Below are 26,335 nucleotides of genomic sequence, written 5' to 3'. Positions count from 1 at the left end.
TCTCAATTGATGCAGAAAAAGCATTTGACAAAATCCAACAGCCTTCATGATAAAAACACTCAACAAACTAGGAATAGAAGGAAATTACCTCAATATAATAGCCATATATGAAAGCCCATGGCAAACATCATACTCAATGGTATGGAAAGACTGAAAGCTTTTCCTCAAAGATTAGGAAGAAAAGAAGGATTCTTGCTTTCACCACTTCTATTCAACATAATTCTTGAAGTTCTAGCCAGAGCAATTGGGCAAGAAAAAGAAAAGGCATACAAATTGGAAAGGAAGAAGTAAAATTATCTCTGCAGATGATATGAGCTTGTATGTGGAAAACCCTAAAGAGTCCACACAAAGAAAACAACATTAGAACTAATCAATGAATTCAGCTAAGTAGCAGGATACAAAGGCAACATACCAAAATATGTTGCATTTCCATGTATGAACAATGAACCATCTGAAAGGGAAATTATAAAAACAATTCCATTTATAATAGCATCAAAGAGAATAAAATACTTAGGAATTAACCAAGAAGGTGAAACACTTGCACTATGTACTACAAAAACTATGTACTACAAAACATTGCTGCTCTTCCCTGAGTCTGGGGTGCAGGTGGGAATCAGGGAGCAGAAGTGAGAGAAGGACCTGGGACTCGGGAGCGAGAGAAGGCTAAATAGGCCCTTGGGTCCCCACCACCAGGGACCTGGCTGGCCTGAGGGCCAGTATTTTATATATTTAAGACCTGTGTCAGTAGCTCATAGTTTCTCAATCTATTGAGATTCCTGATACATAAAAATGTGGGTTTTCTGGGAATTCCCTGGTGGTCCAGTGATTAGGACTTGGCACGTTCACTGCCGGTGCCTGGGTTCAATCCCTGGTCGGGGAACTAAGATCCCGCAAGCCACACAGCGCGTCCAAAAAAAAAAGTGGATTTTTAAAAATTTTAACTTTATGTCTCTAATCAAGGCTGAATATAAAGATCCAGAAACAGCGATTCTGAACATCCCATAACTGCCATGACCCTTCAGGGTCAACAGTGAAATGCTGGATACGGTAGGGTCTGTGTCAGGGAGTGAGAGAGAGAACCAGTGTGTGAAAGGGAGAGAAAGATGACAGTGTCTCTCTCTTATCCAAAATGGTCATCCAAGTTGGAAAGTCACTCTTCAAATCAAGAAAGAACTGGAGTCCAGCTGATCATGATAGCTGAGAGGAGGGAATCATGAGAAAGGACACTAACATTTATTGTGGGACATGCACCTACCAGGCAATGGTTTCCAGATGAAGAAACCAAGTCTCAAGCAAGTCAAGTAACTTGTCCAAGGTACACAAATAGCCATTTGTGATTGAAACCAATGACTGACTCCAAATCCCTTCTACAGTCCTACACTCACTCCTGGGCCAAGAATGTGTGAGAATTTATGATTTGAGCAACCTGGATTTTCACCCCAGGACCAACCAAATCACCCATGAAACCTGTAAAAAGCTGGAGTTCTATTCTTTTGACTTATATACAGTACAGTTCCAAACCAAATTGGGACAATTTTGTACCTTGCACCTTATTAAAACTGGGGCTAACACAGTGTGATTGATTTGAGTAGCCTTGCCTTAGTAGCATATTCAGGCTGATTCCTTCTTTCTGGATGAGTCTCTGGGAATTTCTAGAATCTGGGGAGAGTAAGGGGGTATCTAGAGCCTTCATTATACACACCAGGAAATCCTTGTTTTGCTGAGAACTTGGTCAAAGTTTTGGTGGTGTCAGCTCCAAAGACAAATCCAGTTTCCTTGCAGTTACTGCGTAAGAGTATCTGAAGAATTGTGGCTGTATGCCAGAATATTTAATAGGAGGCTCCTTCCTTTATGACATCACCAGGTAGGTAGCTAAGGGGACTATTTGAGACACTTGGAGAACAACAGCCAGTTCTGTGGGAGTGCAAGAACAGCAGGTTTTAAAACTGAGGGTAAATATTCAGGCTTCATTAGGACCCTGAATACAAGCCAGCCGGTAAAATATGGGCTCTACCCACAGAGGCACAATCTATCATATGGTCAAGACAAATAAAGTTGGGTCCAAGGTAGCAGTTTCAGCACAGAAAGGGGCCGAGGTTACTAACACAACCCCTCAGCGAGGACATGCATACGATCTTGCCTCAAGCCAGCAGAGTGGCACGGCCTCCATGATCCCTTCAGCCCATCGAAGATCAGAAGCTGGGCATTCCACCATTCCCCATTTAGCATCAGAGTACCCTCGATCTAGCTCCCCCCACTCAGGGCCAGGCGTCTCTGGAGCACCCAGCTGTCGAACCGAGACCCGATCAAAATCTGAAGCATACCGCCATGCTGTCCAGATGCAGCGGAATGTTAGTACATCCAGAGAGGAAGCAACTAGAAGAGGGGGTGAGAGCAAACCAGGGCGTGATATCAATAATCGCTACTCATTAATTCCAGATGCCAAATCCTCTCGCCGGTTGAGTTTTGTCGACCAGAAAGACAACTTCACAATCTTAGAAGAAGACCCACCCTCCAAGGTCCAGTACCCACAAGGGGTCAGAGTTCCCCATAGGCCTTTGGTTTATCCAAAGGATGAAGCAGTCCAAACTGAGCCCACTCGAAAGAGTTTGACTGCTGCTGATATCAGATCTCCAAGGAGACCCTCTAGCCCAGAACGCAGCGACAGCCGCATCTGTACAGACTCTCGACCAACCCAGAGAAGGATCCCTGGCCAAGAATCTGAAATGGGCTGTCAAAACTCAATTTACACAGAACCTAAGGCCTTGCATAGAAGTATGAACTTGGAATCAACCCTCAGACTCTCCTTCCTTAAAGATTTGGATGGTGGACATAAAGTTTCTATGCGCCCAGAGCCTGAGTCTATCCGCAAGCATTCTGTCTACACCGAAACCAAGTCCTTCCCAAAGGTCTTAATATCATCAGAAGTGGAGCCCAATGTGAAGTCCTCAATCCGAGGAGACAGTGAGGGTGGCCGCAGGGTCACCATCTCCCCCGGGGGACAGTCAGCTTCCCGTGTGACATCTCGAGCCGTGTCTGAGAGCCCCCGCAAATCTTCCACGTTTGTCAGTCCAGAGCCCATCTATAAGCAGCATACCACAAGACCCTCAAAAAGTACTTATGTGTCCTCAGGACCCACACTTAGGCATCCAGAGCCCTCTGGAAAGCCCTCTGTCCATGCAGAACTGGAACTGACCCCTCGGCCCTTACCCCCTCGGTCCTTACCGAGATATGGGCCAGACTCCTCATGGTGGGCCTTACTCAACCCTGAAGTTGAAATGCCCCAAAGCCGGCCAATAACACTTGATTCCGAGCCTAAGTCCCCTTCTCCCGTAGACCCTTCAATGCCCTTTTTTGAAATGGAATCAAGCCCTTTCTGTGAGGATCTGATGTTCCAGAGAAGGAAGGCAAGTCCATCGCCACCACCATCACCAAAGGAGTCTCCAAGCCCGGAACCACGGAGGGAAGTGCCACAGGTCCCCAAGCACACCTCCAAACAACCCATTCAAAGGTTTAGTGCTTTCTTCTTGGGTATGTGAAGAAGCGGACTACCCAGGTGCAGCCCCGATTTAGTGAGGTGGGGTGCTGGGGTGGGCAAGAAGTTCCCCCTCTGTATTCTGGGTCTCAGAGCTGCCCTCCTGCCAGAGCCAAAGTTAGACCCATCCTTGAGCCCATTGCTCCATTCCTTCCCCACCAGCTTCTCTGAGCTCCAAGCTAATGACATCGATGACGATGCTTGGGCCAGCGTCAGGCATTGACTCTTCCAGGCAAGGCTGCTTAGCCTTTCAATGGAGGGTAGTAGAGAGAGGTTTGCAGGGTGGGAAGCTACTTCCCGAGAGTGGAGATAAAGAACTGAGCTGGTTGAGGGCTGGTAAAGAGAATAAGGTCCTCAGGTAAATATTCTGGCAACAAAGTGGGGCATAAATGAGCTGGGACTTAGACTTCCAAGCGGGGAAAGGCATTAACAGTGGCACAAAGAGAGGGTGGGGAAAAAGGGAGAGGGAGAGTGGGAATGTGACATTTAGTCTCAGGCTGGAGGAGCTTCTTGGAGACATCAAGGGCTGAGGGCACCTTTGTGTGGAGAAATGTGGAGCTAGAAAGGGAGATGTTATGTAGTGAGGGGAGGGGGCGTGTATCCCACAGAGAGAAAAAAAAAGCAACAATCTCTGTTACTTTCAGATGTCTCTGAGGAAATGTACAATCGTGTCATCTGGTGGCTAAAAGGTCTGTGCTTTTCCCTCCTGTGGGTCCACTCTGGGGGGCTGGGAGGCAGGAGGACAGTTGGGAGGGTGGCCTCTGTATCCACAGAGCTAGATCTGTTAGGATGGATGGTACATGCTGGGATTTTGACTTGAAGGGGCAGAGGAACTTCTCATCTTGCCTAAAATTCTACCATTAGAGTCATTCCTTTGGGACTTGGAAACTTTTTTCATTTTTAAGAGTCTCCTTTTAATGGGAAGGAGTCACTTTTGGAATGGAGAACGATTTAAGCCCATGGCCTTTCAGATTAGCTGGTCTTTACCTACCATGTGATAAAAAGCAAACATCAAAAGCCCCATTAACACAAGCTACCTACTTCATGGTCTTACTCAGGGCTAACTCCAAACTTATTCAGGTTGAGGGGGTCTCCCCATGTGTCCCTCTGCTTCCTCAGAACCCTCTTCAAGCCCCCATCCCAGGATCTGGGAGGTACTTATTGGCTGCTGCCTTGGCAGGCTCTCCAGGGATGTCTAGGTGAGGACATCAGTGGGTCCTGCAGCCAGCCAACTTGAGAATCCCCAGGGTCTGACCCCCCCCCACCCCACTCACTTTGTGCTCTTGACCTCTCTGATAGGAGGGAAGGTGGGAACCAGTCCTAATACAGAGCATCTTAGTGGCAAGGAATTCCTGCTTCAAGCGTTATGGACCAAAACATGCTCCAGCCCTGTGAGCACAAAAGAGGCCAGGGCTCTAGATGAGGACATTCCTAGAGAGGAGAGAGCCCTGGGAATGCAATCCAGTCCCCACCAGCAGCCCTGCCCCTCAGGGGAGCAAAGATCCATAAAGGAGAGGTTTTTAGAATAAGGACTCTGGAGTTATATCATTGGGTTTGAGCCCTGTGTCCACTGTTTTCTGACTGTGACCTTGGGTAAGTTATTTTACCTCTCCAATCATTAGTTTCCCCATCTGTTGTTAGGAACAATGGATTCCTCTTAAGGTTCTTGCGAGGACTCGCCAAGCTATTACATGTAACGCACTTAGCATGGTGCCTGGCAACAGTGAGCATACAGTAAATGCTAGCCGTTGTTATTTGGGCCACTTTGGACTAGGAAGGAATTTGGGCCAGGTTGTGCCCAAGTCCACTGGACATCTTTAGTAAAATTCTCTTTTTCCCCTCCTGTTGGCACTCTCTGAATTCCATTTGCTGCCCCCCTGGGAATGCCTGGCTTCTACTCTCTCCATTATGACAGATGAGGAGGTAAGAACGCCCCTGGGAAGTTACTTCCCATCTTTCCGTGCTCCCCCTTATCCAAGTGCCTCTCTCACCCTTTAATGGAAGCAGATGTGAAAGGAGACAGACAGAGGTGCTCCCTATGGTTGGGCAGGTTGTTCACTGCACAAGGGCACCTGGCAGAGAAGCAGGGGCTGACATCTAGCCTGTGTTCCACTTGCCAAGCTGTGCACCTATGGGGCTGCATCTCCCCAGAGGGGAATTTACATGAAGGTACCAGAGCTAGTTGCAACGCTGGAGAGAAAGAGTAGAGACCTTTTGGCAAACGATGAATCCTGCCAAGTGCTCTGTGGGAAGGCTGTCTGGGAAGCGATAGGTTGGATCCATCCCCGCTTGGCTCTCCCCTCTCCAGCCTAGGGCGCTCCAGAAAGGGGACACTTTTCTGGGTTACACACTATTTGAGTCCTCAACTTGGAAAGGCACAAGGTGAACTCTGCTCTCGGCAGCCCTGTGTCCTGAATTTGGCAAAGAGTGTCCTGATTTCACAGTGCGTTGTTCCTATAAGTACCTTCATTCTTCTTGGTCCATGTTTGATAAGATAGTCCAAGCTCTTTTGCCTTCGTTCTTTCTCTTGCCATATCTCTCCCTTACCCAAAGTCCAGCATGGCCTCTAATGGACTAGCCCATTCATGGACTAGCCCAGGATGGACAGTTGACTACAGATGGAAAACAAATGAGATGTGTGCGTGGCAGGGGAGAACAGCCTGAACTCAGATAACAGAACAGCTGCAGGGGATGTGCCAGAAATGCGGCTGCCACCCCCTCTGCCATGGCTGCTTATCTAGCCCTGTGCCCTGAGCTCAGCTGTGGGTGGGAGCAGCTACTTTTAGAGATTATCTCCATGCAAGACAGTAAATCCTTCTCTCCCTCCTGCCTTTCTCTCTTCCTTCCTTTCTCCTTTTCTCCCTTCCTTCCATAAACAGTTTTTATTCAGATGCTTAGCACTCTGCTAGGCACTATTGAGGAAACCATTCAAGCCTCACAGCACACACATTCTTTGGCCTGGAGAAACTTACCATCTGGATGGGGAGATAAGACATATGGGCAGGAAACATTTAAACAACAATATGAAATAGTCTGTGCTCAAATGTTCAAATGAATGCAACAGACTGAATAAGTGCTCTTGGAGGGTCTTAGGAGAGAGGGAGTCAGCAGGGAATTTGCGGGGAGGCGGTCAGGTTACCCGCTGCTTCCTGAAGCCAGGGGGATATCTTAGCCAGCCTCTTGCTCACCCCTTGATGCAAACCTATACCTTTGGGAAGGGATTAGTATTTCCCCTCATTCAGGATATGATGCTTTTGACAGAGCAAGTTCCTCCCTGTTTTTCTCCAGCTTGCCCTCTTTCTTTATGCATCTTGTTTTAGTTTAGGAAGTCAAAAGCCTTGGCAGCAGGACGGCTCCTTCTCAAAATAGCTCTTATCCTGTCTTGATAATTGCAGCTCTCCAGCCTGTTCAGCAGCAGAGCTGCTCCCCAGAAGCTGGGAAGAGAAGACTCCCAGGCAGCGGGGCCTGCTGGTCTTCTCTGGATCTCTGGAAGTGGGTGGCATGGAGGTGGGCCCGGTACTCTCCCCACAGGGTGTGCAAGAGCTAGGCCTTCCTCAGACTGTTCCCTAGGCTGCATGGCCCACAGGCAGTCCCAGGATGAAGACTCTGTGGTGCTGGTGTCCAAGGCCTCTGGTTCCTCTCATCTAGGAATGGTTGGCTGTGGAGTCTGGTGCAGATCCCATTCCCGGCAGGAATTCTCTGGTGGCCCAGCCATGGCGCCTGGCTCGTGGATGGCAGCCTGTTTGTCGCTGAGCTTCACAAGCCCTTCTGGGTCCACAGCTGGGGACGGAGCGTGATTCAGCCTCCTCCCAGGCGGCCCCTCAAGACCTTTCTGTCTAAGGAGCAGGGTAGACGGATGCTTCTCATCCTTGGATTGGGACATTAGGGACTGGAGTCTTCCCGGAGGAGGTTATGCTGGACTGAGGGAAACATTCCTGGTGGGGTTTTTTTTGGTATCAGAACTAGCAGAAGCTCAATAGGAAGGTCCTGAGGGTGCCCTATGCGGTCAGCGGGGGCTGTCTTCTCACACAACCCTGGGGAATTCCCTGGAATAAAGCAGCTCTTGTTGGGAGGGGCTGCCCTGGTCCCAAGATCCTGTGTCCTCAAGGCACCTAACCTACTCACCCTTAGATGTGCTGTCAGGGAACAAGGTGGTCTACTCCCTGCTGTATCAATTATGCACGGAATCAACTCTGGAAAACAGCAGGAACAAGAAGAGGCTGTTTCAGTGATGCCTAAGGCAGACTTCAGTATCTTAAGGGTGACATGTCATTTGTCCCCGGGGGATGGGATGGCCAGCCTCCTCTTGGCTCCTGAGTCACAGGGAAGTTTTGCTCAGGTAGACTAACCTGGCAAGGAAGAACCCAGAGCCTCAGAGCAGCACAGGGAGACTCCGCATTCCTGGGGATGTTAACAGAATCCTAGGATATGGGCTGTCTGGAGGGAACCCCAGAATCATTTTCCTACCCCCTCATTTTCTCTTGCTTTGTACAGAGGCTCATAGTTGAAAGGGAAGGGGGTTTTTGAAAGGATGGAGCAGAGCTGCTGAAAATGGGGCAGGGCACCTCGGGAGGCTTTTCATAGCAGCCTGACCCTCGCTACCCCGCTGCTTTTCCTGTCAGATGGTGCCTTGTTCACTGCAGCTATCATGGGCAGTCAAGCCCAGAGCAGGATGGGAGGCTGGAGACCTCTGGCCCAGACTTGCTATTTTGGGGACAGGCTAGGTTGACCAACTCATCAGGGTTTGCCCCGGGTGTTCCTGACTTTAACATTGAAAGTCTTGCATCCTGGGAACTCCCTGAGTCCTGAGCAAACCGGGACCGTTGGTCAGCCTAGGACAGATGGTGTGGTATGCCTCAGCAAGAGCCTCTGGAAGCACAGGGCAGGGGGGTAATGTCCTACCTCCACCGGGAGACGTGGGCAGATTACTCCCTCTGTCCGTACAATGAGGGCAGGAAAATGCTATGCCTTCTTCCCGAGCTTGATGGCAGAATCCCTTCATGTTTTTGTTCTGCCCAGAATGAGCACACACAGGGAAGAATCAGCCACGTCCATTTTGGACTTTCTAGTGTATTTCCAGAAGCTACTTGGTTCCCTGCCTGGAGCCCATCTCCAACATTACACATTTCTATCAGAGTAGTTTGGTGCTGTTTAAAATGGTGGGTTTTTCAGGTAAGAAGAGAGACAGTGGGCCTGAGTAGACTAGGGAGCTTGGCTTCAGAGGGTAGGTGCATACTCAAATGAGGAAGCCAATCTGTAACACAGAAGCCATCTGACAGCTGCTCAGCCAGAAGAAGGCTGTCCTGAGTGACAGAAATGATCATGTCCCTTCACCCTCCTCTGCTCAGCTGCCTTTGGCCCAGCTGCCATGAGGGGAGAAGCAAGAGACAGCTGCACCTTGGGGGCTGAATGCAGGCCTGGAGGAGGGGGACAGAATGCAAGGCAGCTCCTGAGGGAAGCTCAGACTCTGACACTGTAGATGGAAGGACTGGATCAGCCAAAGTCATTTCCTTGGCACACCTACCACAGGCAAAGTCATCTAGCTCCAGGGGTCTCAACAGTGGCTGTTTTGGGGAATTGGGTTCAGTGAGTCTGAAACCAAGACCTGTTTTCTAGACATAGAGTGGTGTCTAGCTGGAGAAGCTGACTCCACAGTTGGTGGCAGCATGGTCATTCCAGTGTCACTTTAGACTAAGGCTTTTCTCCCATCCCTCTACACCCATTACACGTGCACATGCTCATTCTTTGGAGGGAAGGCATTTGAAATAGTCACAGTTGACAGTTGCTAGTTTGGTGTTGATAATTTCGGTGTTAGCTGAGATAATAGCCGCCATTCATTTTAGTGATTATACCAGCGCTAAGTGTATTGCCTTAGTGAATCTTCACAGCAAACCTATGAGGTAGACTTTTTCTCCCTATTTCACAGATGAAGACACCGAGGCCCAGAGCTTGCTCATCAATGCCTGGAGCGCTCTAGGGAGCATCTTGCCCCAGGGGTTCGTATGTGGTGTATAAACTCTTTTTCTGTAGTCACATATTCCTGGAAGATAACTTCGTGATATTTCAGTAGCACCGTTAGATATCAAGAATTGTGAGAGGAAAGGTTGTAGTGGGGGTAACATCTGGGTCTCTGCGTTTGAACTGAGAGGCTGGGAGGTCAGCGTGAGCTGGTAAACAGCCAGAATGAAGGGCAGGTTATGGGTCAGCGAAGCCCATAGCCTCAAGGCTTGTCTGTACTCCAAAATCAGAGTGGAAACTAAGCAATGATTCCTCTCGGTCAATCCATATTGATCAGACATCTCTTGGGGGCAGAGGCCTGATCACCCAGGCAGACATCGGGTGACAGATTCACTGAGTTGAAGTGAGTAGAGGTTAAAATAGAAAACATACTCCCTGTCCTTGAGGGGCTTGTGGTTAATTTGGAGAGAAAAGTATACAGATGGGTCACTTGAAAGGAAGTGAATATCAAAGGGCAAACAAAGTCCAGGGTAACGAGTCAGCAAAGCTTCCAGCATGGAGGCACTTGGAGGGTAAACACCAGGGGCAGACAGATTTGGGCTCAGTATAGTGAAGACCTTGGCAACTCACCACCCAAAGATTGAAGGGCAGCTGTTAGAGTCAGTGAGTTTTTGGCCATGGAAGATATTCGAGCAGAAGCTAGAAGGTCAAGGGAGGGGGACTTGAAGGGAGTCAGACATGCAGGGGGTAGTGGTATTAGGAGGTGTGTAAGTCCCTTCCATCCCTGAGCCTCCTGTGCCCTGCCCTGCCGCAGAGAGGATGTTGGAAGGGCCCTCTGGCTGGCTTCTATCACCCTGCTGGCTCTGGAACTGTCCCTTGCTGCGGCCGTTCAGCAGGTGCCAGGAAACTGTGTTCCCTGACCTTGCCACCCACATCTCATGCCTGCCCCAGAATCATGGGACACTGGGGAGCAATAAGGGAAGGAGTGAGGCTTAGGATATTTTGGTTTCTTGCCTTTGCACAGACCTTGCTGGACAGACTGGCTAAGGTTTCCTTGAAAGACACAAGCCAGTGATAGATAGACGTTTGGCTCCACCAGGGCTCTCTGACTGTATCATCACTGACTCAACACCTCTGGGGCAGAGGTACTATTAGCTCTTGCACCACTTAAGGGGAACTGCTACCGAGAGGCAAATGTGGCCTTTGCTAGTCAGGCAGATCTGAAATCCTGATTTCTGGTGGTAATTACTCTTTATTCTTGACTTTGAACCTGGGTCCTGGCTTGGCCCAAGTGCAGCATCCTTGTTTGCCATCACTGTGCCATATACCCTTCACCCATGGGTGGGCAGGAAAGATCCAGTGGAGCGGGGGCCAGGAGGTTTTCCGTAAAGACCATGTTAGCCTGATCTAAGTAGAGGGAACCCAGGACAGCAGACTGGGGCCGTGGTTGCTGATATGAGTTTCCCAGAAGAATCACCCTCTGTGCAAGGTATGTGTCGACTCTCCAGACGCTTGGCTTGAATACCCCACCCCAGCAGTGCCCCGGAAATTGTACCCTAGTCAAGGACATCAATGACTGGTGGGATGTTGAATTTCTTCCTTCCTTTCTTCCTTCCTTCCTTCCTTCCTCCCTTCCTCCCTTCCTTTCTTTTCTGCCTGCATGGCTTGCGGGATCTCAGTTCCCCAACCAGGGACTGAACCCAGGCCCCAGCAGTGAAAGCCGGGAATCTTAACCACTAGGCCACCAGGGAACTCCCGGGATGTTGAATTTCAAGAGAGAACCAGAGCTCCAAGAGCTGAGGCAAGGCTGGCCAGACAACCTGCTGGCTGGAGGTGGCACAGAGCACACAGTGACCAGTGACTCACACAAGGGCTGCTATATCTCAGCCCTGCTTCTGACCAAGTGTCAGACTCTACCTGTCCCAATATACAACATGAGAGCTGGAGTTGAGGGTAGAACAATCCTCTCTTTCAACGGGGGAAACAGAAGCACAGGGAGGGGAAGGGACTTTCAGGCAGTGAGATAATTGCCAGAGCTGGCATGGGGACTTACTCCCAGGCCAAGTTCTCATGGAGACCCCTGAATTGCTGCAGGGCTAGCATGCGGGGTTGTATAGGTAGAGTGACCCAGAGTCTACCTTAGGCTTTTATTTTGCCCAGCCCATGCTTCATGTTGGGCCTGTGACCATCAAGACCACAAGATTCTTGGCTTGGAGATGAGTTCCATGGTCCCTTCCTCTTTTGGGGCCTCACTTCCTTCAAAGCAAGCTGGCACCAACATGCGTTAGGAAACACAGGGCTCTCTGGGGTCCGGGCAGCAGGTGCCAGAGCAGAGCTGGGATTCCAGCTGCAGCTGAGGATGAGCTGCTAGCTGAGATGTGTTTGTGTCTACACTTGAGCAGCAGCCAGAACTGGGGGAAGGAGGGACATTATGATTGTGGAAAACAAGGCTTTGTGATAGGGCCTGTCTTCCTTGACATAGGCTTTCTCCCTTGGGCCCAGCACCCACAGTCCAGGCCTTGCAGACTGAAGCATCCAAGAGGCATTCTTTTTTTTTTTTAAATTTATTTATTTATTATTTATTTTGGCTGCGCTTGGTCTTAGTTGCGGCACGCAGGATCTTTGTTGCGGCATGCGAACTCCTAGTTGCAGCATGCATGCGGGATCTAGTTCCCCAACCAGGGATCGAACCCGGGCTCCCTGCACTTCTTTAAGCAATGACACCCCTTCTATCCTCCAGCCCACCATTGCCAAATATTCAATAGCAGCCCCATGTTTTCTGAACCTGATCTCACCTGTGGTACCCAGGCCCCCTCCCTCTCTCTGCTGAGTTTTGACGGATCCCAACCAAGACCACTGGGTCACGGATCAGACTGAAATAGTGTAGGCAGGCCTCTGGCACTTCTACCAATAGAGGGAGGGGGCCATGCCTGTGGCCTCAGTTTTGTCTAAAGTGTATTCAAGCCAGTCAGTCTGCCCTGGAAGAGGACTCTTGGAAGCCAGGGAGGGGCATGCCGCTGGAAACTTCCGCAGAAGCCTGACCAGCTCAGACCTGTATTAGCTCAGGAAATCCCCACCAACTCCCCACCCCCTAAGCATCTATCTTCTCCTAGCTGCTGCTGACCCTTCTGAGCCTCTAATGCCTCTAAAGCTGCTGGGGCATCTGTTCCCACAGCATCTCACCTGCTTGCCCAGCATGGCCTCCCCTGAGGCCCTCGCCACCTTCCACAGCCACAGGCAAGGCTTCACTGCCCCGGAAAGGCCACTCAGCCTCTCCCTTCCATTCTTCCAACAGATGATCCCAGCATAATTTATGCAGCAAATCCTCTTTAATCTTTAATCTAGGGTCCTGCACGAAGGGAACCTCCTGTCTCTTCTTCACAGCTTGGCTGGAGGTGGAGATTGTCTGGCATTCCACCTTAGGAGGTGTACAGAGGGTATGGACAATCGGTAACTTGGACATCAGCTGGGTTCAACTCCCACAAACCTTGTGGGCTCTCCGGGGTAACTGATCCGTTCTCTCCAACCTGTGAGGCAAACTCCCCTCTCCTTCCAAAGGTTTCTTCTCCTGGGGATACCAGGTGGGCCCTTCCTTTTTCTTTGGGGACTGGCTCAAGCCCCCACGGTGCTGCGCTGCCTGTGCAGGCCACTCTTTAGGGGCTGAGTAAGGAAGAGCCAAGTGACCAGCGAAGCCGTCCCGAGCGCCTCTCCGCACCCTGTCTCCGGGGGTCGAGAGCTGCAAAGCCCCAGGGCGGGCCGGCCGCCCCTTGCCCAGCCGCCCCTTGCCCAGCCTGCGCCGGCTCCCCGCGCCGCGGAGGTGCAGGCCCCGCCCCGGGGCCGCCCAGCCCAGCCCCGCCCCCGCCGCCGCGCCCCGCCCCCGGCCGGTCCGCTCTCGGGGCGGCGGGCGGGGGCAGGCGGTGTGGCGAGGTCGGCACGCAGCTCTGGCCGCGGGTCGCTCGGGCGCTGTCCAGGCGGAGCCGGCCCGGCCCGGGCTGCAGCCATGGTAAGGCTGGCGGGCGCGGGGCGGGGCCGGGCGCGCAGGGCCCGCCGCTCCCGGGCGGCTTCGCCGAGACCCGCGGCGCCGCAGTCCAGGCTGTGCGGGGCGGGAGGCGCTGTCGCCTGCCGCGGGCACAGGCAGGCTGGCGGACGGCGCTGCGTCGCTGCTCCCAAGTTTCTTCTTCTGATGCGAGCAGACATGGAGTGGGCCCCGGCCACCGGGGTGCTGCCCCATTCTTGGACGAAGGGGTGGGTCCGTGCTGGGTGGGGAGGGGCGCCGGCTGAGACGCGCTGGTGGGCTGGGGTGAGTGAGTCAGGCAGGGGTGGAGGTGAGGGTCCCCACCCTTGCCTGGGTCAGCTGTTACCTGGGTGACTCTTCCTCGCCCACCTACCCTGGGCTCAGGGACCAGCACCAACTTCCTTGGAAAACACACACAGGAGGCCCGCAAACACTGCCTGACTCCCTAGGAGGGATGGTGAGACGCTTGGGCCCTCCCTTCCCACAACACCGTCTGCCCAGGGACCTCGGAGAGAGGGAGGCCCAGCCACCATCCTACCCCGTGGGATCAGCTATATCCCTCTGCCTCTGAGACAGGAACCATGGGGAATCTTCCTCCTGCTGCATCCTACCCCCTCCCCCGAAACCAGGTTCCTCTGCAGTGATGCAGGGTGGAGGGAACTCATTCCTGCCACCTGCCTGTGGTGGGAGGAGAAACAGTAACCCCAGCCAACCTCCCTGAAGACCCCCCAGGTAGGAAGTTTTGATGTTTGGCTGTGAGGGTGCAAGCTCTTTTCCTGCCATCATTGCTAGAGCCTGCCACAAACACATTATGCTGAGTGTCAGGGCCTCCAGGCCCTATGCCAGCTTCTCCTCCCAGTCTGGAAGCCCCCTAGCCTTTGCTCTCTGCATTGGGAAGCACAGGCTGTTTACAGCAGGAGGAGATCCGTGACCAGCCTGTGGGGCAGGATGTTGGCTGTGGGCAGCCTCCAGAAAGGAACTCCCTGGGCCCTGTGGAATCAGAAGCTTCCAGGTCTAGAAAGGCCAACCTTTTGGGCTCTTCTCTCTCAAGCTGTGTCCAGGCCGAGGCCCAAGTCTTGGCCAGGAAGTCTTGGTGACACTGTGACCTTCCCCAAAGTGGGGTTTCCTGGGAGAGGCCAAGTGGTGCCTGCCTTTATCCCTGCCCCCATCCTTCTCCTCACATGGGGACGGACAGACTGATTGTACCAGGGATGGAAGCCTGGGGGAGCACTGATTGTTCTTAGTGCCAAGTGTCCCTAGTGCAGGGGCCGAGAGGGGCTTTTTCTGCCACACACTAAGTTCAGTTCAGCTGAGGTCTTGGTGCTTCAACTTGGCTGAGGCCACCCTGTTCCTCTGTATTTAAAGGCACCCCGTCACCACCAGAGTCCTCAGCCTCAGGCCCCTGCCTCAAGCCAGCCCAGTCCTTAAGCTGACTGGGTTCATGTCAAGCCAGACTTCTCTATGAGGGTCACTTTGTGAAAGGAGATCAGGCACCCAGCTGCTTCAGAGATCAGTGGGGAGAGCTCCCCAGCCCAGGAGCCCCAGGGGTTTTTAATTGGCATGCAGAAAGAATGACTTGGCTAACATTAATAACCATCCTGTGACTTGAGATGTACCTTCTCTCCCCAGGTTCAAAGCAGCTTGAGGTATCTGTCATCTGGGAGTGCTTTCTTTCCCCAGCCTTCCTGGGAGGCAAGGAAGGGCCATTCACAACTGGACATTAAGGCCCTGAAATTAAGACACTACTCAAAATCACAAAGGGTATTTCTAGCCAAACCAGAAACACTGGCCTCCTGACTCCTAGTCAAGTGCTCCATCTGCACACTCCCAGTTAGGCCCCTCAATTTGTCTCCCACCTAATCGGCAACTTTGAAGCCTCTGGGATCCCAGTCTCTCCTTGACCTGAACTCATGCCCCTCAGAGACCAAGTGTTAGCAGCTCCCCTGCTGACTCTCTGAAAGTGATGGGGTGATGAAAGTGATACAGGTCCCCATGAGTCAGAGGTCAGGTATCCTAGGATGGGAGGAGTCCCTGCAGCAAAGGCCTCTCCGTGGCTGGGGCTCTCTGCAGGGAAATCTAGGGGCAGATTTCTGAAGGCAGTGAGGTTCTCCAATGAGAGGACACAGAGGGACACTGGGAAGAAAAGTGGGGCCATTCCTAAGAGAACATACACCCAGGGGATTATAGGACACCCCCCACTACTTCAGCACTGCTTGAAGTTAAGGTGAAAGAGATTGGAATCCTTTGGGACCGGAGTCTCCTGGGTAGCTGCCCCATGTACTGATGGACCAGCTCACCTTGGGGACAGGTCTCAACCCTCTGACAGGCCTCAGTGTCCTTGGGGGTTACAGGAGAGGCCAAGTGGATCAAGAGCCTGTGTTGCAGACAGACTTGGGAGGCTGGTGCTGTGCCCATCGGGGTAGGCAGCGGGCAGGCATCATGGGGCAGCCAATCAGAGGAGGAGGGGACTGCAGAAAAAACGAGTGATCCTGCTGCAGCTGAGCTGTCCGTGGAGGGTGGGAGCCAAGGGAAGGGAGGAGGAGGGGTTGGGGAAGGACATTCCACAGGCTTTTTTGGCCCCTGACAGAGACAGGGGGGTCAGAGAGAAAGGGAAAGGAGCAAGTCAGGACGCTGGATTACAACAAGAGCATCAAGACCAGGCTGTTTCTGTGTGTGAGGAACTTTTCTTGGGAGATAAAATTAGACCTAGAGCTTGCTGACAGGGAGTCTGAAGCGTGGGACATGGACCGTTCACTGGGATGGCAAGGCAGTTCTGTCCCTGAGGACAGAACTGAAGCTGGGGTAAGGTGCTGCTCTGGGAGATGGGTGGACCTGCCCTGTCTTCCCCCTGCATTGGCTGGGATTGGGGGTCAAAGTCAGAAAATGATTTGGTCACTGGTGGAGCCGGGGGCAGGGAAGGACAGACAGGAGGTGAGGCCCCTCGTGTCCTGACTCCTTGTCTAGAGCCCCTGTGGGCCCCTCCGTGCTGATGAGCAGCTCCCTGGCATGGAGAGTGGTGCTGGGTTCCTGGTGACGCTACTTGAAGATTGCAAGGGCTGGGGGTCTCCATCAGTGCCTTCCCTTCTCCCTTGCTGCCCTGCTGCTCAGTGCCCCTGGGGAAAACCAGGCGGAGTGCAGTCCTCTCTCTCCCACCCTCAGCCTGACCCCCAGACCGACTGCTGGGTCACTGTGGGGTTGTGCAGAGGGGCAGGATTTCCCCGAATTCCCCAGACTCTTCAGCTGCCAGTAAACAAGACCTGCCACCCCCAGCCCCATCCCTTCTCTGTTGCCATATAATTAATCGTCCAAGCTGGGACACTTTGCAGAGTGAAAAGGGGCAATTATGCCAGAACAACAAACATAAACTGGGATGTATGGTCACCCCACCGGCCCCCACAAATACTGTGGGTAAGAAAAAGCCTGTTGGGTCAGGCTTGCCTCAGGACGGTCTCTTCTGGCCACTTGGCCCCTACCTGCTGGTTCCAGTTTCCATCTAAAAGACCCCTTTTCCTGTCTAGGCAAGCCCTGGAGACTACGGCTATCAGCAGGTATGGGGACTTGAGAGGCCACAGCCTGGAAGTAGCTCTTAGGGGACATTCCCCTCTAGCCTCCCCCTCCAGTCCCTTCCCTCTGCATAAACCTGGCAGCGTGACTGCATCCCTCAGTTCTTCCCTTTGTAAAACGGGGGCCTGCAGGAAGGCCGCGGCCATGTTATCTCCCCTCACCCTGGCTGGGACTCCGCAGTGGCCTGGGGTAGCCCCCGCTGGCTTGGCTGATTCCCAGAGGGTGAGTCAGACTGTGAAGCTGGCCCTTGTCCGTTGTCTGGGGGAGGCACGTGGGTTTTGTGAGGCCGAGCTGAGCCCAGCACCGCCAGGCACTCCGCAACGGGGGCTGGCCCCAAAGGGAGAGAGAGGAGGCATTAGGGTCTGGAGCTGAGGGTCAGAGTAGGGGGGGGGGTGGCCTGTCTTCCCAGCTGGAGATGGAGTGGAGCAGGTCTCCACAGAGGAGCCAGCCCCCACCACCCCCGGCCTACCACCCGTGTGGTTCACAGTTGAGACCAGACCCCCTCCTGCACCGCAGGCTAAAGCCTATCTCTGGGCACAGGGGGCAAGGGGCAGCTGCGGGTGCTTCCCCCTACACATCCCTCACAGTTGGGGGCTGTCAGAAGTGTCCTTCTGTCCTCCCTCACCTGGTCCCTCCCAGCTCCCCTTCACCCACACCCAGCATCCACTGGCAGGTTTCCCCTTCGCTCCTGGGGCCCAGGCTCAGGCTCTGTGTGGCTCAGTGTCTGGAATAAGGGGGGTCAGGTCAGCTGTACTGAGTTCTGGGCAGTGAGTCCTGGGGAGTGAGCACCTCCAGTAGAGTCTGCACCTCAGTCCCAGAGCTCAGCGACTGCAGTGACAGGAGGCGAAGAGACCCCTGCTGGCTCCTGATTTGCCTGGGGCTGGCAGCTCCCTTCTCCCCCGCCCTCACTCCTTCCTGCCCCTACCCCGTTCTGGCTGTCTGCACTCTCCTTGAGTCCTGAGCCTCATTCTCCTCTCGGCTCTAATGCCTCTGTCTGCTGCCCCTCATTCGGCCTGACTTCCTGGCCTTTGGGGCAGTCCCTGGTCCTGGCTCGAAAGGGCAGCCTCAAAAAGCACCCTGTTGAGAGGGAGCATTGGGGCTGGAGCTACTCAGTTCCCCAGAGCACTTTGCAAGGGCTCTGGGGGCTGCCCAGGGCTGCTGCGGGACCCAGGGCCTTTCCTGACGTCTTGGACCCTTGGACCAGGGAGGCGTGTGAGCAGTTGCGGGAGGGATGGTGAGCGCTTCCTCTGGCTTGGCCGCCTGTGCAGTTTCTTTCCTTTCTAACCATAAGTGCTTTCCTTTCTCCCTCTTGCCTTCTCCTGTCTTCCTCCTTCATTCTTCCCTTCCTGCCACCTGCCCGCCTACCCCCCCCCCCCACCCCGAACCCTCAGATTAAGCGCTTTCTGGAGGACGCGGATGATGCAGAATTGAACAAGTTCGTGAAGGATTTCCCAGGAAGCGAGACCTACCACCAACCAGAGGCCAAGACCTGGGTGTCCAGGCCCCAAATCCTGGAGCCGAGGCCCCAGGCCTCGGACCTCTGCCAGGATGACCTGGAGTTCAGACCCCCTTCGTGGCCCCAGCCCTCTGACAGCCAGCAGTACATCTCTGCCTCAGACCCTCTCAGCCCCTCAGCCCGGCCCCGCAGCCCGTGGGGCAAGCTCGATCCCTATGACTCCTCTGAGGTAGAGCCTCCAGCCCTGCCCTTGCCTTTCAGTGGGCTGGTGCAGGAGGACCCAGGGAGGGAGCAGAGGGAGCCCGAGTGTGTGTGGACGTGCACGCGTGTGTGTGTGTGTGTGTGTGTGTGTGTGTGTGTGCACGCATGTGCGTGCTGAGCTGGAGCCCCTCTCTGTCCTGTGTTGGCCCCAACTCTGTGGTGTCACCCCCCAGGTACGCTGGAAACTGACAATATCAGCAGGGACAGGAACCCAGCTGGTAGCCCCAGATGGGGCCTCAAAGGAGCCTGGCACTGCTCCTTCAGGCTGGCGTTGGGTCCTGGGGTTCTTCTGCCTCCACCCTGATGCACTCTGCCTTCTCGTCCACTAGGATGACAAGGAGTATGTGGGCTTTGCGACCCTCCCCAATCAAGTCCACCGAAAGTCCGTGAAGAAAGGTTTTGACTTTACCCTCATGGTGGCAGGTAGAGCAGGGGCGGGGCAGGGCAGGGCTGGGCAAGAGGTGTTTCAAGTGGGGATGGTCTATATGTGGGGAGTGGGTATGGGTAGGGCAGGAGAAAGCCAGGGGCTGTGCCTTTTTTGCAAAATAGCTGGGAGACATGGGTGGCCAAAAGTATGTATACGTTGCAGGGGAGGGGGTGGTGACGAGGTACAAAGAACATTTAACCCTCAGTTTTCTAGTAGTTGCCTTTCTCTGTGTGACCTTGGGCAATCTCTTATCCTCTCTGGGCCTCATCCAAATGAGAAGGCTGGACGAGCTCTTGCCTCTTGGTTACAGATCTGATTTGGTGCCTCTGTCCTCTCTCCCCTGTCAGGAGAGTCTGGTCTGGGGAAATCCACTCTCGTCAATAGCCTCTTCCTCACTGATCTGTACCGGGACCGGAAACTCCTCAGTGCTGAAGGTGAGGAAAGGAGAGGAGCATGGAGACAGGCAGGCAGAGCTGACTTGGGAAATCGAACTGACTGCAGGCTCTGAGGGATGGGGCCTTCCCCAGCATGCAGGGAGCCGTGGCTTCCTAGAGAGACTGCCGGCATCTCTCTGTAGGCCTATTTAGCCTGGCAGCCCACCAGCCAGCTCCCTAAAGATTTGGGTGCCGAAGCAGGGCAGGGACCAGAATCCTGCTCTTGGAGTGAGTCTCTGACCCCCAAAGGATTCCAGGAATCCGAGAAAAGAGCCGGGAGCAGAGAAAAGGCTGGGGCCAGAGCCAACAGCCACCGGCATTTCCTGTGTTGGGAAATGTGCTCCTTGCTGGTTCCCAGAGAACAGGCCCCCAGGCAGCCCCCGGGGGCGGGAAGGGGGGCAGTGTGGGTGAGGCAGTCTGGGCAGCACTGGCTGGGGTGGGTGGTGTGTCCTGACTGGGCAGGTCCTTGCCCTTGCCCTGGCCTCAGTTTCCCCCTTCTCCAGAGCGGATCATGCAAACAGTGGAGATCACTAAACATGCAGTGGACATAGAAGAGAAGGGTGTGAAGCTGCGGCTCACCATTGTGGACACACCGGGTTTTGGGGATGCGGTCAACAACACAGAGTGGTATGTCTGACCAAGCACAGCCCCTGCCCCGACCCCTACCAACTCCGTACACACACACAGGGGCGCACATAGGCTCAGACACACCCACAATTGTCAAGAGGAAGGGGTTTGTGCCCTCGAGCGTGCCACTGCCCTTTACCGGACAGCTGTCTCCTCTGTAAAGTGAGAGGGAAGGCCTTGGAACAGATGATCTCTAATGTTCCGTTGACTTGACCCACAATTCTAGAATGGGGTTGAGGACACAGATAGGAAAGAAGAGCCTCAAGAAAGCAAACACATGTGAAAACGTGTAGCACAGAGCCTGACATATAGTAGGTGGTCAGTAGTTGTCACTGTCCCTCCTTCCATTCCTTTCACCAGCAACATTTTAGTTGCTACAAGCAAGTTATTAAAGGCGTGAGAGTGCGTGGAGGGAGGGGTGAGGGGAGAAATAAGAGGCAAAGGGTGGAACTTTGTTTAAACTCCCAGGACCCTCTAGGCCACCTGTCAAAATAAAAGGTGGCTTGCCAGCCCCACCGCAATCATCCCTGACATTTTTTTCAGGAACTAGAAGGATGCTTAGATAATGGTCAGTCAGACAGACCTGAGTAGATGAGGAGAATGGGTGATAAGGACAGGAGAAAAGGTGATGCCTTTGATGAGGGAGTTAGGCAGGGCGGTGCTGAGACACCTAGACTGAGAGTTCAGATCTTGATTCAGCATTTAGGAACTGCGTGATCTTGAGCAAATGACCACATTCCCATTTCTTCAACTGAAAATGCTGGCCTTACCACCTCACCCAGTTGATCTGAAAATCAACCCAGAAAGATGCATGTGAATATGCATTAAAGATGTACAGTTTTTACAGGGCTGTGTACATTATACTCATGAATATTAAGATGATAATGTCAGGATCAGTGAAACATAAAAGTGTGGGGTCCCCTGTTCAAAATGATTAAGAATTTCAGCATGGCCACAGCAGAGAATAAACCAAATGTGGGCCTCTCTGAGTGCAGGGCCCCAGTATGACTGCACGGGTCACACGCCCAGGAAGCTGACCCTGTATAATTGCCTCACAGACTGATCAGACCCTTACGGACCTTTCTGTGCTCTGAACCACTACCCCCTCCATTTGTGCTTGATCATTACAACATGTGACTTTCGGCTCAGCACACTGGTTCATCTTCAACTTCATGATCGAAGCCTTGAGGGGAAGGCCACTTCTTACATTCTTGCCACACACTGTGCTGGTACATGGTGCATGGTCTCTGTAAGTAGTCCTGCTGGATTGAGGTGGTCTCCAGTCATCACCACCCTTCCGGATCTGGGACTACGTCTCAGCAAACTGGGCTCGCCCTGAAACTCGAGCCCCAACCGGCACCTGCTTCCTACTTTAGCAAGTATCACTCTCTCCTTCAATCAGTCTACTTACCTCCTCTTGCCTTCCATAATAATAATAATTTCACTTGCCTGGCACCTCACAGTTTACAGTGTACCACCACATATACTCATTTAGTCAACCAGCAGGAATTTATTGAGCACAGACGAGGTGTCCAGCCTGTGCTGGACATGTTAAGGGATGCAGAACAAGTGTGAATAATCCTTGTCACTGGGAGGCTTACAGTCTAGTGGCAGTGGGAGTGGGGGAGTGGGGGGGGGGGCAGCAGGTCTCTAACGTGTGTCAATCAGGTAAAAACTTAGGTTAGTAAATGAGTTGGGCTTTGTGGTGGCAAACACACTGAACTAGGAGTCAGAAGGCCAGGGGCTTGAGTGGGTAGAGAATTTGCTAGCTAAAGTGATCTGGATTAAGTCTCTTAGCAGCTCTGGATTTAGCTTCTTCATGTATGAAATGAGAATAATGATGCTCATAATGTCCACCCATCAGGGCACCTATCAGTGAGGATGAAACTCAATAACAGAAGAGCAAGAGACTTGAAAATTGAGGTTGCTGAATATATATATATATATATATATATATATATATATAACTTCTGTGTGTGGTGAAGGGAAGGGGAGAGCAGTGTGCATTGCTGTAGTCACAGGAGCCTTCATGGAAGAGATGGTTCTTGGATATGGCTTTGAAGGATGGAGTGGGCTTGGAGAGGTGGAGGAGAGGATGGAACCACATGAACAAAGGCTCTGAGGCTGAACTGTGAACCTGACTTAGGGCTGCCCTGGCCTCCAGTTGGTTTTCACCTGCCAGCACCTTGCTAGTCTTATTGCTTTGTTTGGTCACCTGGGCTCTTTTCCGTTCATCAAGCTAGTATTTATTGACCTCTGTCTGTGTGCTTAGTCTGATTTTCTATCAGGATGTTTGAGATGCACCCCTGTCCCACCCAGGTACCTCCCTGAAGATGTAATAAAGCAAGTCGGGGAGTAGCAAAGTCTTGAAAAGACTGCTCAGGGCGTGGGCTCCTTGCAGTCCCAGAGCTCACCAGGCAGCCCTCAATCCCAGTTTCTCTGCTTGTCTGTCCCTGCCCCAGCTGGAAGCCTGTGGCAGAATACATCGACCAGCAGTTTGAGCAGTATTTCCGAGATGAGAGTGGCCTGAACCGCAAGAACATCCAAGACAACAGGGTGCACTGCTGCCTGTACTTCATCTCGCCCTTCGGCCACGGGTATGGTCTGAGCCTGAGGCTCCTGACACCACCGGGTGTTGCCAAGGGAACAGGCCAAGAGCACCAGGGGCAGGGCTGCCACTAGCAGGTGGTCACAGTTTCCTGTTCCCCAGGCTCCGGCCATTGGATGTTGAATTTATGAAGGCCCTGCATCAGCGGGTCAACATCGTGCCTATCTTGGCAAAGGCGGACACACTGACACCTCCAGAAGTGGAGCGCAAGAAACGCAAAGTGAGGGAAGCTGGTGGGGGAGGGGAGCAGGTGGGCTTCTGGAAAGGATGGGGTCCCCAGAACTATGGGCCCCTCATGTGTTTGCCAGATCCGGGAGGAGATTGAGCACTTTGGAATCAAGGTCTACCAATTCCCAGACTGTGACTCTGACGAGGATGAGGACTTCAAATTACAGGACCAAGCCCTAAAGGTGGGGCCACCCCAGGGCATCCCTTTCCCATCTTGTTTCTTCTGGGCAGAAAAGGGAAGTAGAATTCTATATAAGGGTGGGCTATTGGGGTGGAAGAGGACCCTGGTTTCCTAGAATGAACCAGAGAAGATGAAGATAAAGGTGGAAAGGAACAGGTGAGAATGGGGGTGTTGACAGACACCCCTAACTTCTTCCAGGAAAGCATCCCATTTGCTGTAATTGGGAGCAACACTGTGGTAGAGGCCAGAGGGCGGCGAGTTCGGGGCCGGCTCTACCCCTGGGGCATTGTGGAAGGTAAAGCACTGAGCTTGTGACCAGGGTATCTCCTTGCCCTCAGTGGTTCTCCTCTACCCATGCCCCTGGCTGACCCCTAGCCTTGCTGTGCAGTGGAAAACCCAGGGCACTGCGACTTTGTGAAGCTGCGGACAATGCTGGTGCGTACTCACATGCAGGACCTGAAGGACGTGACACGGGAGACACATTATGAGAACTACCGGGCACAGTGCATCCAGAGCATGACCCGCCTGGTGGTGAAAGAACGGAATCGCAAGTATGGCCAAAGGCCAGGACAGAGCTGGCAGGGGTGGGGTCCCAAGCACGGCCTTGGGAGACAAAGCCCTTCCTTTGTTCTATAGGCTCTGGGCTCAATCCAAGCAGGTGCTGGGGTCTCCCTAGCCTTACCAACCCCCCTTTCCCCTCCCCCTCAGCAAACTGACTCGAGAGAGTGGTACCGACTTCCCCATTCCTGCTGTCCCACTAGGGACAGATCCAGAAACCGAGAGGCTGATCCGAGAGAAAGATGAGGAGGTGAGAGTTGGGTGGGACGGTAGGGGTTGCCAGCCTGAGAGGACCCCTGCTTAATCATAACCCTCAGTATCTCTTGGTTTGGGAATAGGAATATCCCTGGCCCTGGTACATATCTGGATCCTGGATTGGTAGCTTAGTGGTCCTACCCAGAGACTCCATCACACCTCAGGGCTACCAAGGCCCTGGCTGAAGGGATTAGAGGTTGGGGGCACTTCTCTAAATCTATAGGACTCTCTGAAAGGCCCAACTTTGATTCATGTGCCTGTTCCAGCTGCGACGGATGCAGGAGATGCTGCACAAAATCCAAAGACAGATGAAGGAGACCCATTAGCTGGCTTTCAGCCCTGGATATTTAAACGCTGCCTCTTTGTCCCACCTATGCCAGCCCCTCCCAGCACCAGCTCTGCTCAGGCCCCTGCAGCTGCTGCCACTTCGCCTTACATCCCTGCTGCCTCCCCAGAGACTCAGAGGAAATAAAGTTTAACAAATCTGTAGGTGGCTTCTGGTGTCACTGTCTGTATCTTTATAAATTTATTTATTTTATTTATTTATTTTTGGCTGCGTTGGGTCTTCGTTGCTGTGGGCGGGCTTTCTCTAGTTGCGGTGAGCAGGGGCTACTCTTCATTGTGGTGCACGGGCTTCTCATTGCAGTGGCTTCTCGTTGCGGAGCACAGGCTCTGGGCATGCAGGCTTCAGTAGTTGTGGCACGGGGGCTCAGTAGTTGTGGCTTGTGGGCTCTAGAAAGCAGGCTCAGTAGTTGTGGCGCACGGGCCTGGTTGCTCCACGGCATGTGGGATCTTCCCAGACCAGGGCTCGAACCCGTGTGCCCTGCATTGGCAGGCAGATTCTCAACCACTGCGCCACGAGGGAAGCCCCTGTTTTATTTTTTTAAATTTTTATATTATTTATTTATTTATTTTTTAATTTTATTTTTGGCTGCGTTGGGTCTTCGTTACTGCACGCGGGCTTTCTCTAGTTGAAGCGAGAGGGGGCTGCTCTTCATTGCGGTGCGTGGGCTTCTCATTGAAGTGGTTTCTCTTGTTGCAGAGCACAGGCTCTAGGCGCGCGGGCTTCAGTAGTTGGGGCACATGGGCTCAGTGGTTGTGGCTTGCAGGCTCTAGAGCGCAGGCCCAGTAGTTGTGGCACACGGGCTTAGTTGCTCTGCGGCAAGTGGGATCTTCCCAGACCAGGGCTCGAACTGTGTCCCCTGCATTGGCAGGCAGATTCTTAACCACTGCACCACCGGGGACGTCCCAACAAACACTGTTTTAAAACTTGGAGTTAAAGCACTGAACACAGGTAAGGTTCCAGTTTTCCTGGAATTTACTAAATGTAGTAAAAGTCCCAGTGTCCTGTAAGAGACACGTGAGGACATAATGGCCCTGGGGCCTGCTATTAAAGCATTCAGGCCCACTCCTGAACTGAAGCTATCGGTTAAGAATCTGAATCAACTGTTCTCCATTTCTGTCGGGTTGGTGGTATCTCGGGGCCACGGCGACCTCCAGCGGCCACCCACCGCCCTGCCGCCTGCTCTGGCTCCCCGTGAGAGAGAGGAAGGGAGGAGCGAAGAGCTAGATCCTCGGGAGAGTCCTATTCCCCACACCCTTTATAGACCAGAAGGTCGCAGCTAGCTCGTGGCAGTCTCAGTCCTATTTCTCAGGTGAGAGATCTTCTCAAAACTGAAGGCACCGTTCATTCAGGTCACGGAGAGCAGGGTCGGATCGCGGATGAAAAGTGAAGGTTGGAGGAACACGTCAAGGTGCGGAAGAAGGGAAACCCTCCCCCCCGCGCCAGTCGAAGACCCAGACGGAGCCTCAGGCCCAGCCCTCCCTCCTCTCTTAGCGTTCGGGGTCTTTCTCTCCCTTCCGGCTTTGGGACGGATGACCGCGGCAAAACCAAAACGGAAAATGGATGAACTAAGGTGCCACCGGAGATCTACTTGAGAAGTAACCCGGGGGCGGGATGGTCACCGGAAGCGGCTGTAAGGTCTCTGTCCCTACAAGGCCCCGCCTTCAATTGCGCTACCAGTAGGCGACAGACCGCCCCCACTTCCGGCCCCTGGAGCCTTAGCCAGCGGCCCCCCTTTTACTGTTCTCCCATTGGCTACCGCAGGGACGCGCTGTGATTTCCCATTGGTCGCGTCTTCTCTCCCGCGCCTCGCCTCCTCCCTCCAGGTACAGTTTCGTCTTCCGGCACCCGATAGGCTAAAGGCTGGGAGGGCGTCTGCCCCACT

General features: G+C 53.2%; 1 protein-coding gene across 7 annotated transcripts; it reads left to right on the top strand.

Moving 5' to 3' along the window:
- The first annotated feature begins 2,036 nt into the window (after nt 1-2,036).
- SEPTIN4 (septin 4) lies at nt 2,037-24,601 on the top strand. Of its 7 annotated transcripts, XM_036837861.1 has the most exons (14): nt 2,037-3,531; nt 4,180-4,224; nt 5,451-5,458; nt 18,464-18,757; nt 19,119-19,212; nt 19,564-19,650; nt 20,154-20,277; nt 22,740-22,874; nt 22,988-23,105; nt 23,194-23,295; nt 23,493-23,589; nt 23,683-23,845; nt 24,003-24,102; nt 24,374-24,601. In XM_036837861.1, the coding sequence occupies exons 1-14, from the start codon at nt 2,037-2,039 to the stop codon at nt 24,431-24,433; spliced, it is 2,922 nt and encodes a 973-aa protein (XP_036693756.1). In that variant the 3' UTR covers nt 24,434-24,601. The 7 variants fall into 7 exon arrangements, with proteins under 7 accessions (XP_036693756.1, XP_036693762.1, XP_036693759.1 ...); XM_036837864.1 differs by lacking the exons at nt 2,037-3,531; nt 4,180-4,224; nt 5,451-5,458 and adding exons at nt 13,379-13,496; nt 17,027-17,056; XM_036837866.1 differs by lacking the exons at nt 2,037-3,531; nt 4,180-4,224; nt 5,451-5,458 and adding an exon at nt 13,379-13,496.
- Nucleotides 24,602-26,335: the final 1,734 nt, after the last annotated feature.

The sequence above is a fragment of the Balaenoptera musculus genome, chromosome 20 (genome assembly GCF_009873245.2).
Source record: "Balaenoptera musculus isolate JJ_BM4_2016_0621 chromosome 20, mBalMus1.pri.v3, whole genome shotgun sequence".
NCBI lineage: Eukaryota > Metazoa > Chordata > Mammalia > Artiodactyla > Balaenopteridae > Balaenoptera > Balaenoptera musculus.
The sequence above is the reverse complement of the archived record's forward strand: the minus strand, read 5'-3'. Positions and strand labels throughout refer to the sequence as shown.